Raw genomic sequence first — 19,075 nt, 5'->3', positions numbered from 1 at the left:
ACACACATGTGGCTACATCTAGGGTCCCCCGGACAACTCGGGATAATCTCTCCATCTCACGATCCTTAACTTAATCACATCTGGGAAGATCCTTTCCCTTCGAGGTACATTTACACAGGATTCCAGGGATCAGGGCCTGCTGTCTCTGGGGACAGGGGCACTATTCGGTCGAACACAAGCTACTGCCAGCCCTTATACTAGTGTTGTCACACATTCTACTTCCACATATCATAAAGCCCCAAAACACGTGGTTATTAATTTTGCTGCAAGCCATCCATTAACTTTTAAAGAGATGGAAAATGAGGAGGCATGTCTTCTAGTCACATGGCGCCACGTTACCATGTCCCTGCTCTCCGATCCTCTGGGTGGGTCCAGATTCCTCTCTCATCTTACTTTCCTTCTACTGGAAACACTCTGCACTATTTCTTAGAGTGGCTGCCTGCTGGACATAAATTATTTCAGCTTTTGCATGTCTACTTCACCTCTGTTTTTGAGAGAGAGACTGACTGGCTATGCAGCGCAGGGTGTTTTCAAGACTTTACAAATGACACCCCACTGACTGCTGGCGCGTATAGTTTTTCCAGCAAGAAATCTGCAGCCACTCTCACCTTTGTTCAACGCAGCTCTTTTTAATGTCTTGTCTCTCTATGTAACACATTCCATCTTTTCTCTAGCTTCTCAAATACATAAAGTAACTGTTTTCATGGTTATTTTTTTTAACCATCTGTGCAATTTCTGAGTCAGTTTCAACTGACCACTACGAATTTTATTTTCCTGTTTATTTGCACTCCTGAAAAGTTTTGACTGGACACCGGATCTTCTAATTTTTACCTCGTTGGGCCCTATATTCTGAATTCCTATAAACACTCTTGAACTTTGCTCTGAGATGCAATAATGTTACTATGAAAGAGTATGATCTTGGGTTTTGCCTGTAAGCTTTATCAGGCAGGACCAGAATAACATCTTAGTTTAGGGCTAAGTTAGCCCCCATCGTGAGGGCAAACCCTGCTGCATCCTCCAGCCAAGGCCCAGGAAGGATACTTGTCCACTGCGGCTGGTGTGAACAGGAGCTCTTCCACCAAGTGTTCCAGCAAGTGTTCCTTCTCATCCTTCTAGGTGATCCTACCCCAGCCCTAAGTTTTATCCTTATAAGCACCTGCACTTCCATAGGAGCTAAAGACTCAAGAATCCCTCCCTCCGCAGGCTCCAGGGATCATTCTGTGCAGCGCTCTCTTCTTCGGGATTCTCGCCAGTTGGCTCTAGCTGGCAGCTCTGTCTGTCTCTTCAACCATGCACCCCACGGCTCTGCCTGTGTTTCCCCTCCCCACATAACTCCCTCCACACAGTAACGGGGGGGGCAGTCATGGCTCCCACACTTTTCCATTTTTCGAGGATTGCTGTTGCTCTTTGCCTGATGTCTTGAAAACCATTGTCATATATATTTTGTCCATTATCAACTGTCTTAGACAGGAAAGTAAATCTCTCTTTGGTATTTATCTTACCAGAGCAAATATCTTTCTTGATATTTTAAATTTAAGTTGTTAACATAGTGTTAATAAATTTTCTGGTCACAAATACACATTTCTAACAATCACCTTTTACAAAGTTAACTAACATTCCCTTCTATAAATGTATCTTACTTTTTCAATTCCCCAACTGGTAAGTTGATTAAATTAAATTAAAATTAAGATTATTTTTAATTTTCTAATGGGATGAACAGCACTGCGCTGACATTGTCACACACTTTCCCGAGAATAACGTCCTCAGGTGAGACTGCCACAAAGACGAAAATCTGAAGCTTGATATTTTTGCCAAACTGCCTTTTTTAAGAAGGTTTTATCACTTCTGACAAAAATCCTTTGTATTTCTTAATGTTTGTGAATTTGACAGATGGAAGCTATTCTTGTTTTTGCTTTGGTCTCTTTCCCCTGATGACTAGTAAATGTGAATATTTTCCCACAGGAAACAAAAACTACGTATAAGCTGTCAGGTTTACTGGCCCACACATACTTCTTACTTCCTGAACCACATGGTCATGTTCTTTGCCTATCTCCCTATTAGGCTGACAGTCTTTTCCTTAATGATTTATAATTGCTCTTTATACAGCTATTAAACCCTCGATATATATGCTGTCAATACTACCCCCAAGTTGAATTTACTTTCAAGTTTGATTAAGGTGGAGTCTGACACACTGAACTATATTCCAGTCAAAACAATGTTTTCCTTTATATTATTAGTCTTCCTCCGCCTAAGATCAAACATCCTATTTTTAATAATAATTTCATTTTTTTTACATTTAAGTAATTAACCTGACATTTATGTCTGTTTGCAATATGCGGCACAGACATAATTTTCCTCGAGTCATTTGGTTCAATAACCTATCGCTTCCCTATTGATACGAAATGTTATCTTTACCATAAATTCACACACACAGATGCACACATACACTCTCCTAACTTTCTATCCCAAACCTTTAATGTCTAACAACTAATTTAACATTGTGTACATCACCTCTCACCACACTGCTGATGTTTCTGATTTTCTTTGCAACACTCATGTATTTATTCTTGCAGGTGAACAAGTTCAAAAATACCCCTACTAGAATTCTGACCAAGGCTATTTAAATTTATGGATTAATTTAGAGAAAACTCAGCTTTGTAATAAAAAGTCTTCCATTTAGGAAGGAAAGTAGTCATCTATACCTTTCAGGAAAGCCAACAGCAGTCCACGTTTTCTGTGTATTTCTTGTCAGTTCCTTGAAATTCTATATGTTGGTGGCACTGTGAATTGGATCTTGAACCCTGATATTTTCTGACTAACCTACGCTAATATGTGGGAAACCTATGGATTTCTGTATATTTATTTTTACCCAACCACTTTATCAAGGTGCACACGCTTAGATAAGGGTTCCCAAGGTATTCCTAAGTGGAGGCTTGTTAAAAACAAATCCCCAGACTACACCTGAACAGAAAATATAAGTGTGTTTGGGAAAGAGGACAGTGAGGTATCTTCATTACTGTATTTTTGACAAATTTTCTGGATGATCTTGACTCTCATCCATATTTAGGAACTAGTAGGTTAGACCACCAAATTGGGAGCTGAAGTACACTAATAGTCACACTATCCATGAAGTTTTAGATGACTTCCCACATTAAAAACTCCAGAAGCTACCACTGAAATAACCCCACTGGAGACAAAGTTAGTATATCACAGAAGCTACAGAAATGTACCAAAGCTTTAGTTATATTCAAGGAGAGATCACAGGAAATACCAGGTATAAGAAAGATTTGATAAAACACTATATACATATATAAAATATCTACTTGAGCTCTACACTCTGAAATTCCTGCAAAGTATGGAAAGTATCTTAAAACTAAATTATTCTTTGGTCTGATGACACCGAAGACGACCTCTCTGGATCAATAAAATATCCCATCAACATGTCCCTCTGGAGAACAAGAAGCATGACTATCAGCATTACTCCATAAAAACAGAAGAAATACACTACTGTGAAAACCACTAACAGCTACTATTTTGATTTAAGATGGCAAACTGAGCCGCAAACTAATCCTAAGATATCCCAACATACTTTACTAATATGAAAATCTAAGCTGACATTCCATCAATTCCACTGAGAATGAGCAAAAGAAACAGAGTAAGTACAGAGCAGGAAGCATTCCAAGTGGAAGACAGCTCATCTTTTGGGTCCTTAAGCTTTCACAGTGAAATGTTCCTGGACTCCCGGATGCTGGAGGTCAGATGGGCAAAACTCTGCTAGGGCAGCAGGAGAGCAAATGTTTGTCAGGGATCTAAGTCACTTCACATGAAAACAGTGACACCTGGTAGCTCTGGACAAGACTCGTCACAACCCTATAGAGCTCCTGCTCCCACGTGGCTAACAAACAGGGATGCAGTGTCACCCAATCTCATAAGAACCCTAAAAATCAGGACTTACAGTTCACAAATGCTGAAAGAAGTTAAATTTATCCAAAATCAGCTGGCTTATAAGGAGCAGAGATGGAATTCAAACCTTTTTTCCCCTACTTTTATCACAGTGTTGTTATCTACAATAGCATGCTAACTTATAATTTTTATTTTCAGCACATACTCTCATTTGTTATTTCATTTGCTTCCCACATTTCTACAAATTAGAAACAGAAATCACCTACCACATTTCCCAAACGATGAAACAAGTTCAGCTAAAATGAACTATTGTATGCGAAATCACTTTGAAAATATAAAATACAAATGCAAGGTGCCATTAAAAATAAGTGAGTCACTAAGTTTCTGTCAGTACTAAAATCAAGATTATTATTCTAACAGATTATAGAGAGCTCTTTCCAGCTTCCAAGCAGGGACAATAACGTGAATTGTTCCAAAAGAAAGAAAAGCAAGGAGAGAAGTGTTTCACCACATCCAACAAGGTAACAGAATTCAGAAACCTCAGGCACATCTGTCTCCTACTCAGGCCCTAGAAACAGGCCTGAAATATTTATCCTCCACAGCCACTAGGAACAGTGGTTAGAAAGACAGACAACCGAAAGCAAAGAGAATGAGGAGACTTAGCAAAGATACAAAAGAAGATGCCACGAGTTCACCACAAAAGAATGAGGAAGCGGGTGCCTGGGTGGCTCAGTTGGTTGAGTCACTGCCTTCGGCTCAGGTCATGAACCTGGAGTCCCGGGATCGAGTCCCACATCAGGCTCCCTGCTCAGCGGGGAGTCCGCTTCTCCCTCTGACCCTCTTCCCTCTCGTGCTCTCTCTCATTCTCTCTCTCTCTCAAATAAATAAATAAAAAATATTAAAAAAAAAAAAAAAGAATGAGGAAGCAAGGGAGACTGGCCTACGGTCCGCCGCCCAGGACCCCGCAGACCCTCAAGCGCAGGTAGGCAGGCGCCGGCCACTGCTGGGCGCACCCGAACAGCAGCAGGGTGCCAATGAGAAGCAAACACAAGACATGTCACTGGACAGTCTCCTGTCTGTTCCGATTACTGCCACAATGTAAAAATATCAAACAGAAGATTTTTCAGTGGTCACAGTTACCAAGAGTGCTAACTAAATATAAACACCCTGTTCAATTATCATAATGGTTACAACTATTGTTCATTAAGCTACAAAAAGGAAATATGACTCCATATAGCTATAGCCAGAAATATGAGAAAATGGGCCTCTAAATGTCTTAAGAGAACTGGGGAGACAAAGAATATTCTAGCCCATTAGGAACAAAAATATAGTCTTAATTTTTACTAGAAAGTTCAAAGTGCAATTACCTGAGTGACTGTGCCACTATGTTTTCACATATTGTCAGACAATGGTTCACGCGGTCTTTCTTGGTGGCTGAGAGTTCTTTCTTTCTAAAAGAAAAAACAAGGAAAAGTGAACATGTATTGAATTATCCACTCCACCAATTTCCACATATCATTCATTCACTCCATAGCACTTCCGGACCACCAGGAAGAAACCGCATACTCCATGCTGGGGGGCAGAGTGGGGTCAGCTGGGGGAGGCACAAATGAGCTCAACTAAAGGCTTCCTAAACTACACCGCTCCATAGAAAAGTTGGGTGATGTCACTGATGCACCTATTTTTCCCATTTTAGAAGAGAAACTGCAGTGCAGTGACTCGCCCAAGATCACACCGACGGAGGGGGCACATGATTCAATGAAACACAGCATCATCCCTACCCTTCATACCAAGTTGCCTCTACTGCTCAAAATCACATTGTAACTGATGGCAGTCCTCATGTTCTTGGTGGAGAGACTGACCACTTCTACACCCCCAGACAAGCTTGGAAGAAGCCTCCTGTAAGGACTTCTGGGGCAACACAAGGAGACAAACAGCCCGCTCAAGATCAGAGTAAAGGTGCTTGCTTCCCACCCAAACATGCAGCTTCAGACACCTTTGAGATATGCACCTTCAAAACAAGGGACAGAGGGATGATCCAAAGAGGAAGCCAAAAATTAAACCCGGCTGAAGAACTACATTCAGAGAAGAATTTGAGTGTGGTTACCAGTACCTCATACTAACTAGAAACAACGAAACCAGAAGACTACTAGTTTTTGAGGGAATTATATTACCAAAGGGGTAGGGGTCTAATCTGCGAACACCTGTGACTGTTAAGTCCCCAATGCAACCCTCAGGGTCCAAAAAGTGGATCTGAAGGAACAGGCTATTACAAACTATACCATCCAACAAAGGCAACGCCTCCAAAAGGCACTTCAGACATGGCTGGAGCAGAAAAGGGGCAAGGACAAACCTCCAAAGGGGGAAGCCAGGAGCCAAAAAGAACAGGCAGGGGTTTCGAACAAGAAAAGAATCAGGGCCTGAGCGAGAAGCCTTCATAGCAAGTAGAGAGGAGGCTTCCCAATGACTGGCCAATTATTAGAGACCATCATTACAGGGTCTGGTGAGTATGTCTTTCCCACTGGTCTCTTTCCTAAAGAGGACTTTTACTAGTAAGTTAATACTGCAGACTGCCTCCTAGTCATCCACCCAAACACCAATCTTTCCTTCTTGGACACATGCCCCCCAGTTAGAAGTTCCATTGCTTAGCCTCCCTGTAGGTAGGGAAAGACACACGCCTTCATTCTCACAGATAAAATGGGAATGGAAGTGATATATGGAGTATCTGCCTCACCAGCTTATCCTGGGTATTCTAGTCCCTCGAACTAGAGCAAACGTGCCTAACACCCAGTTTTTGATTGTACAGATAAAGACAAGAAGATTGAACCAACAGAACCAACAGGATGGGAGGAGCCTGAGTCCCTAAGTGACCACAAGAAGCAGAGGGTTCTCACCTCCCATCCTCAGAAGCCACCCACTTCAGAAGCACTATAATGGAAACAACCTAAATATCCTTCACCCGTAGACGGACAAACCAACCCGCACGACCAGACCACGGAATACTGCTTGGCAATAAAAAGGAGCAAACGACTACTACACACAAGGTGAGTCTCAATGTACCAGATTCAAGACTACATAGTGGTGGGTTCCATCTCTGTGATGTTCTGGAAGAGACAAACTACAGGAACAGAAAGTGATCAGTAATTTACAGGGGCTGGAGAGAGGAGTGGCGCAAAGGGGTAGGGGAAGCTTGGGGGGTGAGAACACTGGGCTAAACCCCTACTGTGTAGTAGTTACATGCATTTGTCCAAGCTTATAGAAGTACACTAAACAGGGTACACTGTGCTCTTTGTAAACGGCACCTCGATTTTAAGAAGAAAGTGCTCTGAGAATTAAAATGTTCTCTTCTTTAAACTGCCAGATTAATTTCTCCATTACAAAAGCTTAGAATTAATTTGCCCAGTGTAAGACCACCATCAAGAAAATTAAAGAACATTGACCATTTTAAGCATTTAGGAAGCAAACTAACTTACCTATCCATTACCTTTTGATTTCCAAAGTGAAAATCTGCCCAAGGCCTTAAAGGAACTGAATTCACATACCAGGGTACCAGAAAAAGTTACCAGCTTCACAGTAATTACACACATGCCTGATGGAGAACGGCCAGGCCAGTGGAACATTTACCTTTCCAGAGCAATAGATACAAATACCAGCCCTAACAGGAACTTTGCCTCCCTCTTCACGTATGGGCTAAACCAAAAGAATACAGTGAGCAGCAAACAGCACAGCTGTCCGGCCTGCACCTGATTTCAAGAAGACCAGCCTTGCCAGAACCTGAGTAAATGTGCATGAAACGAGCAAAAAGTCAAAGACGGAATATGAATCTCACCCAAGAAAATAAAAATACATTCTTCTGTTGTCTATTTCCCTCTCGCTCCTCCTCCTTGGGGCGCTCCCGGTGGGGAAAGCCTGCCCTATTCCCCTGGGGCTCCCCTGGGGCTCCGTCCCCCACCCCGCAAGCCAGCCTCCAGGCCACTCTGGTAATGACTGCTCCAGGAGTCGCCTTCCCAGGATGACAGACTAAGAGCAAGGGCCACAGCACCTCCGTTACTAGCACTCAGCACAACGCCTGCACTTCACAGATGTTCGTAAAAAGCCGATAAGGAAATGGATAAATCAACATTGTCTGTAGAAGAATAAGTAAAATACACATTAAAATGGGCTCAAAAGTTGAGTCAGTCTTTCAGATAGGATTCAGAAGATAAATGATAATTACTTTGAACCTGAGTTTCTGGAACCAAGAGATGGAAAAAAAAAAAAAAAAGTAGAAACAGCAAAGCTACTAAAAAAAAAAAAAAGGCAGCCTTGGCGTGATCCCTACTGGAGCTCAAAGGCTATGGGAAACGGAGCCTGTGCAATCCCGCCTGCCACACTCTAGACAGCCAATCACAGGTCTCTTAGCAGCAGCTTCCATGATCCTTATTATGAAAAGAGGACAGTATACTTTCTATCTTACAGCTAAGAAGAAAGCACACATATTTCAAGTTTCTCTTCTTACCTGATTCACAATCACTTCCTAGCAATGATGAAATTTGAACCTTTTCCACACAAAAATCGATAGCCCAAGAATCACAAAATTCTGCAGGCAGTTTTCAATGGTGCTAAACAAGCCATTGAAATTCAAACAATAATTAGTAAGTACTTGTTTTGTGTGAGAAGCATAAACACAAACCATCTGATTGCTACCAAATACTTTAATTTTGCTCTGTTTTTCTCAAATCCATTGTCATTGCCGACATGGCTAAACGTGTGAAATTGACACATCATTAAAGAACTACACAATTTTACTACATCAGAATCAAACTCTGAAAAATGCCTGCTTAAAAAGGCAGACAAGTGTAACTTAATCCTGTAAAAAGCACCCCCTCTTTTATCACACTGAAGAATATCCATATTTTAAAGCGTGGGATCGAACTTTACCCTCAGACACCCCAACGAAGAGACATTAACAAAAACTATCAGAAAAGGGGAAAAACAATCATTCCAGTATTACCCACTGAAAGCGACAAGCACACCAACACAATGCACACAGCACACGCTACCGCCCCGTGGTGCCCGCTGCCAAACGCAGTCTAACCAGGCCCATTAGAACATGGCCTCAGGCTACTTTCCAGTCGTCCACATTCCCCAACCTTCAGGCAACTCTAGCCACTCGGAATAACTCAGTAGTTTAGGTCGTGCATCTTCAAACTCAGTTCCTGTATAGTCTATGGTCTCTGCTTGAAATACCTCCTTGCTATCTTATTTTGTCCAATAAGCAAACTTGGAAACTTAAGAAAACCACAACCACTTCATTCCCCCATGGAATTTAACTCCAACTGATGAACCGATATGTCAAACTGGCTTGTTCTACATGAAAAGTAAGTATGGAAATTAAGGACAAAAGGGAACTGCCTTTTCTGAGCAGGAACTCGATCAACAGGGTAAGCAGTCCGGACTCTTCCAACTTGGGTAAATGCAATCATGTTAACTTCACCTTCAAAACGCAAACTTCAGTCAGCCCCTCTTCCGTGCTGAAGCAATGTGCACAGAAACACACATTTGCAAGGAGGCACCTAAAAATGGCCAGGCCACAAAAGCATGCTAGAACCACATTAATTACCGAAGAATGAATTCTAAGAATGGGAATTCAAGCTCTCATCTAAATTCTTATTGTTAAAAAATGTAGTTCCAGGTGGAGGGCTGGCAGGGGAAAGGCCTGGACTCCACAGGAACTTGGAAAAACGCTGCTTGCCTTGCGCTTTTTGGGCTCTGAACACTCACCTTCCGGTGGAACCTGCACAGCCCAGCCAGCGAGCAGGACCGAAGCCTCCCCACTGCCCCCGCCTCCGGCCACTTCACTTGCAGCAAGTACGGTACTAATGTGAGTGCTCCTAAAACATTAGGGCTCCTTCAGACAGATTTTAAGAAGGAATGGGACACCAAAAATCATTCTGGAATTATGTATCATACCTAATTTAAAAATAAAAGTGCTGTTTGATTAGGGGGACCAAGGACTAAGATTTCCCCAATCTACAGTCCGTGTCATAGAAAAGACCATTAAAATAAAATCTTTCTTGGAGCGCCTGGGTGGCTCAGTCAGGTAAGTGTCCAAATTCTTGATTTTGGCTCAGGTCATGATCTCAGGATAGTAAGATCAACCTCCCATTGGGCTCTGCGCTCAGCATGGAGTCTGCTTGTCCCTCGACTTCCCCCACCCTGCCCCACTTGCTCTCTCTTTCTCTCTAAAATAAATATTTTTAAAAAGTAAAAAATAAAAAAATAGTCTTTCTTACTGGTGATCTAACCAAATACAGTAATAATCACTACCTAAAAAAAGGTGCATTTCAAAAAACCAATCTGTTAAGCTAAATGAAAAAAGTCTTTTCTTCATTATGTGTATGTGTTTAGTTCTATACAATTTTATGAGCTGTGTAAGTTTATGGATCCACCACAGACATAGAACATTTCCATCACCACAAGGGCCCCTCTTAGAGCCACAGCGCCACCCCCCCCACCCTCTACCCACCACACTCTCCCTAACCCTGGCAACCTCTCATCCAGTCTCATTTCCTAAAACCATGTCCTTTCAAAAATATTACATATTAAAGAGTTTGTAGCCTTTCAGGACTGGCTGTTTTCACTGGCATGATTTCCTTAGGAGTTACCTATGTTGTGGCAGGTATCCGGAGCAGCTTAACCATTCACCTGTCGAAGGACATCAAAGCAGCTTAACCATCAGCAGCAGCTTAACCATTCACCTGTCGAAGGACATCGAAGCTGCTCAACCAGCAGCAGCAGCTTAACCATTCACCTGTCGAAGGACATCGAAGCTGCTTAACCAGCAGCAGCAGCTTAACCATTCACCTGTCGAAGGACATCGAAGCTGCTTAACCAGCAGCAGCAGCTTAACCATTCACCTGTCGAAGGACATCAAAGCTGATTCCACATTTTGGCTATTATGAATAAAGCTACCATAAACACCTATGTACAAGTTCTTACGGGAACAGAATTTTTCAGTTCTCTGGGATAAATGCTCAGGAGTACAACTGCCAGGTCAAACAGTAATTGCACATTCTCTTCTATAAAAAACTGCCAAACTGTTTTCCAGAGTAGCCATACTATTTTCTATGCCCACCAGCAATGATTAAGTGACGACCCAGTTTCGGCTGTGCCAGCATTTGGTGCTGTCAAAGTGATCATTTAGAAACATAAATCAGATCACTTGTTTTACCACACAAGTATGCACCTGGGCAGAGTAAAGTCCAAAGTCCTTATTACACTGTGCACAAAGTCCCATTCGGTTGACCCTCATCTCTAATCTCCCACCTCTCTAACCTTGTCTATTTCTGCCCTTCATTTTGTTTCCGCTACTGGCCTCCTTACTATTCCTCAAATATGAACGCACACTGTTTTCTGTTCTCTCCCTGGATCTCTACTTCCAGATATCCAAACAACTTGCTCCCTCCACTCTGCTCCAGTAGAACCTTCTCGGTGCACTTATGCCCTAAATAAAATTGCACACTCCTTCTCCCCCTTATTCTGTTTTGTTTTCTCCATAGTATTCATCACTACTGGTCTTGCTCACTGCTGTAACCCCAGGGCCCAGAACACGGCCTGGCACAAAACCAGCACTTGGTTGAAAGGGCTCCTTCCAAGTCATCAAGTCCAGTCCCCACTTAAGTCCCCATTCCCACTGGGAGCTCTTCAAGCCCACTGTGGCTCATGTGTCAGGGTCACAGCCCACTTTGGGGCTACACAAATGCTCGATGGCCCTGGGACAGAGAAGTGACATTGCCTCAGCTATACCTGGACATACACAAACAGCCCAAGTCTTCCCTCACAAATGCTGACAGTGTTGTTAACAGAACCTGACCATCTACAGCGGGGCTTTTCAAACTTTTAGTGTGCACACAGATTGCTCACAGAGCTTGTCAAAATGCAGACTCTGATTTGGTACATCTCAGGTGGGGGAAAGAGTCTGTACTCCTTATACGCTCACAATGACAGCAAACTGCTGGCCTGAGACCACACTTTGAGCAGCAAGGATCTATGGCAGATCGTATCTCTAACACATATTTAGCACCCGAGCTGATTCAGTTCAGCACATTGACCAGTGTCTTGTACGGTGTTTTATTTTTTCCTTCTTGCCTGAATAAGACCAAATGTCTTGAGGGTGGACCACTCCAAGGTCAGATGGCTGGCTCACCTTCAGGAACTAGAGCTAACAGGGGTGGGGACTCTCTCAGGTGGAGAGAATATGTCAGCAGTCCACTTGAAAGTCAGGACAATGTGAAACCCCTGCCATTACAGTTCCAAGTCCTTCTTTTAAAAAAAATTATTGTCCATGTATGAACTGTCACTGAATTATACACTTCAAAATGGTTCATTTTATGTACTGTGAATTTCACCTCCAAATAAATAAATAAGAAATTCTACACTATTATACAGCAATTAAGAATTTTATATATATATACACCGCTATGGAACATATATGATATATAGCGGAATATCCATGATATACTGCTCTTTGAGAAATACAGGGTGATCTCAGTCATGCAAACAAAAACTGAGACACATTTAAATGCCTGGATATGCATTAAAAAATCAGAGAAGACAAAATAAGTTTAATAATTGTTATTTTTAGGGAACGAGACTAGGATAGATCTTCTGTGCTGTTTGGAAATGTTTTACGATATATATGTGTAACTTTTATAATTTTTTAAACTAGTTAATAGAAAGTAACCAGAAAAGAAATGCTTCACAAAAGTGGTCCGATCATATTTACTCTAGGGATGGGCAAGCTACAGCCTGCCTATTTTGGGCTGGTTTGCAAGCTAAGTGTTTTCACATCTTTAAATGGTTGATGATGATAATAATAATAATAGTTCGTGACATATGAAAATTACATGAAATTCAAATTTCAAAGTCATCAATAAAATGTTACTGGAACACAGCCACGCTCACCTGTTTACGTACTGCCTCTGGCTGCTTTAATTCTACCACCAAGGTGAGTAGCTGTGACAGAGACACTGTGCCCACAAAGCCTAAAAATGGCCCCCTCTCTGACCCTTTACATAAAAACTTTGCCAACGTTCATAAATCAGAAGACTTAACATTGTTAAGGTGCCAATACCCCCAAATCGATCTACAGATTCAATGCCATCCCTATCAGAATCCTAGCTGGCTTCTTTGTGCAATCTGACAATCTGATCTTACAACCATATAGAAACACACAGAGCCCAGGGATAGCCACAACTATCTTAAGGACAAAGTTAGAGGACTCAAATTTCATGATTTGAAATTGTGATTAAAAAAAAAAAACTATAGTAATCAAGACTGTATAGTATTGGTAGAAGACAGACATTTAGACCAATTAAAAGTCCAGGAAATCAAAAACTAATGATGATGATGATGTATGGTGATTAACATAACATAGTAAAATAAAAAAAAATAAAAAGTCCAGGGGCGCCTGGGTGGCTCAGTCAGTTAAGCATCTGACTTCAGCTCAGGTCATGATCCTGGGGTCCTGGGATCAAGCCCCGTGACCCGGCTCTGCGCTCAGTGGGAGTCTGCTTCTCCTTCTGCCCCTCACCCAGCTTGTGCTCACTCTCTCTCAAATAAATAAAATCTTTAAAAAAAAATAAATAAGATTAAAAAAATAAAATAACGTAATGCTCGAGGCACCTGGGTGGCTCAGTTGGTTAAGCATCTGACTTTGGCTCAGGTCATGATTCCAGGATCCTGAAGTCGAGCCCCACATCGGGCTCCCTGCTCAGCAGGGAGCCTGCTTCTCTCTCTCCCTCTGCTGCTCCCCGTTTGTGCTCTCTTGCTCACTCTCCCTCTCTCTCTCTCTGTCAAATAAATAAATAAAATCTTAAAAAAAAAAAGAATTGAAAGTCCAGAAATAAATCCATATATGTATGGGCTATTAATTTTTAACAAGGGTGCCAATATATTCAACGGGGAAAGAAGGATCTTTTCAATAAATGGTGCTGGGACAACTCGACATCCACACGCAAAAGAATGAAGAAGGACCCTAACCTTACGCCATATATAAAAATTAACTCAAAATGGATCAGATGTAAATGTAAACTCTAAAATTCTTAGAAGAAAACACAGGAATAGTACATGTCTGTGACCTTGAATTAGGCAACAGTTTCATAGCTACAACACCTAAAAGCACAGCAACCAAAGACAAAATAGAAAACTGGATTTCATCAAAATTGAAAACTTTTGTGCTTTACAAGGACACTACCAAGAAAATGAAGAGACAATCCACAGAAAGGAAGAATGTTTTAAAAATCATGTATCTGATAAGGGTCTAGTCCAGAATACATAAAAAATTGTTTCAATTCTACAATAAAAAAATAACTCAACTTTAAAAAATGGGAAAGAATGAGGACAAGGGCTTACAAACTAAGTAGAAGAAAGACTGGGGCACCTGGTGGCTCAGTCAGTACAGTGAGCGACTCTTGATCTTGGGGTCCTGAGTGCGAGCCCCATGTTGGGTGTTGGGAAGGGGACGAAGGGTGGGAGGGGGGAAGGGAGGGAGAAGAAAGGAAGTTAGAAAGAAGGGGCCAGGTCCCTCATCTCATTGTTCAGCCTCCTCACACAGACTCACCCTGCCTTAGAATGAACTCTCACCTGTTTGAGCTACTGCAGCAGGGTTTCCCGTTATTTGCAGCCGAATATATCCTGATGAGAACATCAACCTCAGCTAAATCACCTCACACTTGGCAGAGAGGAACAAGTCCTGTTGGTTCTACCTTCAGTCACTTTTCACCCTGCCACTGACAGCATCACGACAGAATCCGCCCCCATCTCTCACCGGACCACTTTAACAGCTTCTAACTGGTTTCCTGCTTCCGCCTCTGCTCCCCTTCACTCTGTTCTCAACCCGTATTCACTGTAAAATGGAACTCAAATCCTGCCACTCCTCCCACCAAACCCTGCAATGACTTCCCATCGCACCTAGAAAAGATGCCCATGTCTTTAATCCACCTACAAGGGAGGGCCGGCTCATCTGGTGTGGCACTCCGCTCCCTCTCTGAGCCCACCCCCTACTAAGAGTCTCCCTCTCACTACTTCAACCAACCAAACCGACCTCCTTGGTATTCCTCAAACAGGGGGCCTTTGGACCTCTTCCCCTGCCTGGAATGCCCCTCCTCCATACACCTTCACAGCTCTATCTCTGACCCTCTCCAGGTATTTACTCAAAAGCCACAATCTCAATGGCCCTTCCCTGGACACCCTATCTAAGACGTCAACACTTTGTCAATGCTGACATTTCCTAGTTCCTTCCCCTGCTTTGCTATTCCTCCTTCATTTATCACTCTCTAACATACTCTGTATTTTGCGTATCCATCTGGTTTATTGTCCATGTCCCTCACTGAAATGAAAACTTCACGAGGGCAGAGCTTTAACTGTTGACTGCTGCAGCCCTGCAGCTATTACCACAGAGGCATAATTTAGATGTTCAGTAAATACTTATCGATGAATGAAGAATTAAAGTCAGGGGGAAACCACGTGGGAATCTGATGGACAGTAAGAAAGTACCAAACGCAAATGTCATGGCCTCATAATTACAGGTAGGACCGTCCCCCTCTCCGGCATCCCCCTGCATGCCAGCCCTGCTGAGACGGTAGCCGGTCCCACGCAGCACCCCTGCATCCTACATGCTGAGCATCGAGCAGGCACTCAAGATACTTCAACTGAGGCCCACGCATGGCTGTGACACTGCAGCGCCACACACCAGAGAACCATAAAAATAGAACAGATACTTTCTAAATTGTTTTTGGACAATCCTACTTTGGCGAATGGATTTTTCAGCTGAAGCACCTGAACAGAAATGCCAAGATCCAAACTTGTAAGCAGAGTTTGTTACTCAAATTAATGAATACCTGCTTTCTCAACAGCAAAGTTCCAACAAATATGATTTATGCATTTTACTTAAAATAACTACAATTAGGCCAATATAGTTGATTTCAGAGCATGCTAAAAAACTTCAGAAGTTACTATTCTGAAATACTTCTGTTTTAAATAACTTAAAATCTATCTTCATATATGCATGGTTTATATCTGTTAGGATACACAAGGAAAAGTATAATAGAGCTTGCCTCTGGGAATAAGGTACTCAGGAAAAAGGAATGGGAGAGAGACATTTTAATTACTACCTTTTTGTAATTTTAGAGTTTGCATCATGTGAGTGCACTACTTACACGAAAATAATAGATTACACTTTTAAAATAAGTCAATCACACAATACCTTAAAATAAAGTAATAAAACAACATCTATCTACTTTTGCCAAGGCAGCTTTAGAAAGAAACCTCTTTGTACCCATATTTTGAAGATAAGCAAATTCAGGTTCGTCAAATCAGCATAAGAAACAGATGGCAGATGTTTAGACTGACCCAGTGTTTGAACAAGCCCACAGACAGTGACAGCAGTAAGGTCTCTCTTCCCACCAGAGCCCTGCTTAGTGCTTCCTGTTACACAAGAGCCAGGCAATGTGTGAACTTGCATGACATCTACCTCCTGGAGAAGCACTACAGGAAAAGTCTGCAATGAATTATGATTATAAATTACTTGCCGTAGAAATAAGTCAAATTGTTTTTAAAAAATGTTTTATTCTTGGGCGCCTGGGTGGCACAGTCGGTTAAGCATCTGCCTTCGGCTCGGGTCATGATCCCAGGGTCCTGGGATCAAACCCCACATCGGGCTCCCTGCTCAGTGGGGAGCCTGCTTCTCCCTCTGCCTCTCGGCCTGCCACTCCCCCGTTTGTGCTCTCTCTCACCATATCTCTCTCTCAAATAAATAAATAAAATCTCCAAAAAAAAATGTTTTTCTCTATACATCCAAGAAGGTTTTTCACCTATTAAAATAAAAATTAATTTATTTCTAAAATTTTATCCTAACATATAAGTCAACACTACTCCTGGAATCCTCATTTTCTAATTAAACTCTCAGGACACAGCAAGGATCACGTCAGAAACAGAACGAGTAAGAAAACATTACTAAAACTGGGAGGAAGCTCCTTAAAGGGGCTGCCCCTTGAAAACTGTCCTCATTAAATGCTACCATGTGCACATCCTGATGGAAAACGCAACGCCCCGAGGGGGAAAGCCTCGCGGAGACTTTGGCGGGGAAAGTACTTGGGTTCTGCGGGAAGGTATGGTCTCCAAGCACAAGCAACAGAGACCCCTAGCCTTCAAACAGTAGCAGGACGTGTCCAAAGAAGGAAGCAGGAGCCGCCCATGGGGACCGCAGGCAAGCTGGACCACAGTGCTGGTGTAATGCACATCCTTCATCCCGCAGCAATTAACCTCTCCCTCGGCAACGGCTGGTTTTTATGTCCAACTGAAAACAGGCAAGAAACTTCAGCCGACCCCTCCTAATAGTCACGTCAATTTTATTATTTCTCACTCCTTAATAATGACCTTCTAAGCAGCTCCCCACTTACTCGGCAACCACAACTCAAGGGTCTGCAGACCAACTTGAGCTGACACAAGCGGGTCTCTTCCTGAGGCTACCAGTGCGATTCCCGAGCTAAGCTACGTGCCTCGAGAATGTGGGAAGACTGCTTGAGGCACCGGCTATGCAAAGGGCGCCCGGAACAGAATTCCCGCTGGGCCGGGCCCGCACTCCCGCGGCCTCCCCACCCCCGGCGGCCCAAAGGCATGATGTCACCACTCTCCCCCCATCGCTCCGGCTCCCATGCTCGCCGCGAATGTCCTGTGCCCCCGCGCTCCTCCCTCTCAGGGACGACGAGACGGAAGGGAAGTGGCGGTCTCGGCTCCTCCAAGTTCTGCTCACGGCACAGCCCGCTTCTGGCAAATACAAAGCAGCAAGTTCCTCCCCTAACTTCGCAGGCCGGGAAAGGCAGAGGGCTGGGGCCGTGCCCGCCTCGGTGGCCTCAGGGAGGCCGGCGACGCCGTGCCCGCCTGCGGAGCGGCGCAGACCCACGCCAGGGGACCCGGGCATGGCCACGGGACGGGGTCTCGCCGCAGGAAGGGCGGCAGTGCGCGCCCTGAGTTCGGGGGGCCGCGGGGCCGGGGTCTGCAGGGGCGCCGCCGCCCCCGGCCGTCGCTGGGCCGGGAGCTGCAACGGGCCGTACTCACGGTCGATGCAGTGGCTCCTCGGCCACGGCCGGGCCGGGGGGCGGCGGGGGCGGCGGGGGCGGCGGCGGCTGCGGCTGAGGCAGCGGCGGCTGCGCCTGCGGCAGCGCCTGAACAGGCTGAGGCGGCGGCGGAGGCTGCTGCTGCTGCTGCTGCTGCTGTTGCTGCTGAAAGGACTTGAGGGATTCGAAGGCCTTCATCAGCTTTTCTAGGGTCGCCATGGCGACCTCCCGCCCCGCAGGGACAGGCCCCCGAGCCCTCGAGCCGACCCGCGGCGCCGCTCAGCAGCGCGGCAATGAATGGGACTCGAGGCCGCGTACAGGAGCTGAACCGAGGCGCCCGGCCATCTTGGACCCGTCCCGGCAGCCCCCGCGGCCGTGCGTCCCCCGACGCTGCGCCGGCGGGGCGGGGCCAGGCCGGGCCAGCGGGATTGACAGCCAGTGGCGGCCACCTCTGCCAATGGCCGGCCGAGGCGCCGGCCCAACCCCCGCCCCCCCGGCTGGCCTCCCAGGGCCGCCTCACCGCTGAGATCACAGCACCACTCTCGCGTGGGGGCGGGCCGGGGGCGGGCCGAGGGCGGGGCAAGGGGCGGGGCGGGGTAGGGGGCGGAGCGGAGGATGGGAGGCGGGGTAGGGGGCGCGGCAGGGCAGAGGGCGGAGCGGAGGGTGGGAAGCGGGACAGGGGGCGCGGCGAGGAAAACACCTGCGGCGGGAGGGGATGAGCAGAGGACGGGGGCGGGGCAGAGGGCAAGGCTGGAGGGGCGGGGCGCGGCGGGGCAGAGGACGGGGTGGTGGGTGGGGGCGGGGCAAGGGACGGGCAGAAGGGGGCGGGGCGCGGCGGGGAAGCACCTGCCCCGGGCGGGGAGGGGCGGGGCAGAGGGCGGGGTGGCGGGTGGGGGCGGGGCAAGGGACGGGGCAGAAGGGGGCGGGGCGCGGCGGGGAAGCACCTGCCCCGGGCGGGGAGGGGCGGGGCAGAGGGCGGGGTGGCGGGTGGGGGCGGGGCAAGGGACGGGGCAGAAGGGGGCGGGGCGCGGCGGGGAAGCACCTGCCCCGGGCGGGGAGGGGCGGGGCAGAGG

General features: G+C 45.3%; 1 protein-coding gene across 4 annotated transcripts in view; it reads right to left on the bottom strand.

Moving 5' to 3' along the window:
• HTT (huntingtin) overlaps positions 1-18,366 on the bottom strand; it is a 136,443-nt gene extending 118,077 nt beyond the window's left edge. For 2 of the 4 annotated variants that reach the window (XR_003520794.2, XM_027598953.2), the window contains exons 1-2: positions 18,004-18,366; positions 5,271-5,354 (exon numbers count right to left, since the gene is read on the bottom strand). Coding sequence is in view for 2 of the 4 variants with exons in the window: in XM_027598953.2 (XP_027454754.1) it covers positions 5,271-5,354; positions 18,004-18,221 (302 nt within the window). In the remaining 2 variants the exon portion in view is untranslated. Of the gene's footprint in view, positions 1-5,270; positions 5,355-10,550; positions 12,209-18,003 lie in introns of those variants that run through there. The other 2 variants (XM_027598952.2, XM_027598954.2) reach the window with 2 other exon arrangements.
• Between the last annotated feature and the right edge of the window lie 709 nt (positions 18,367-19,075).

The sequence above is a fragment of the Zalophus californianus genome, chromosome 2 (assembly GCF_009762305.2).
Source record: "Zalophus californianus isolate mZalCal1 chromosome 2, mZalCal1.pri.v2, whole genome shotgun sequence".
NCBI classification, from domain to species: Eukaryota; Metazoa; Chordata; class Mammalia; order Carnivora; family Otariidae; genus Zalophus; species Zalophus californianus.
Note: the sequence above shows the minus strand (reverse complement) of the source record. Positions and strands in the feature narration are given on the sequence as shown.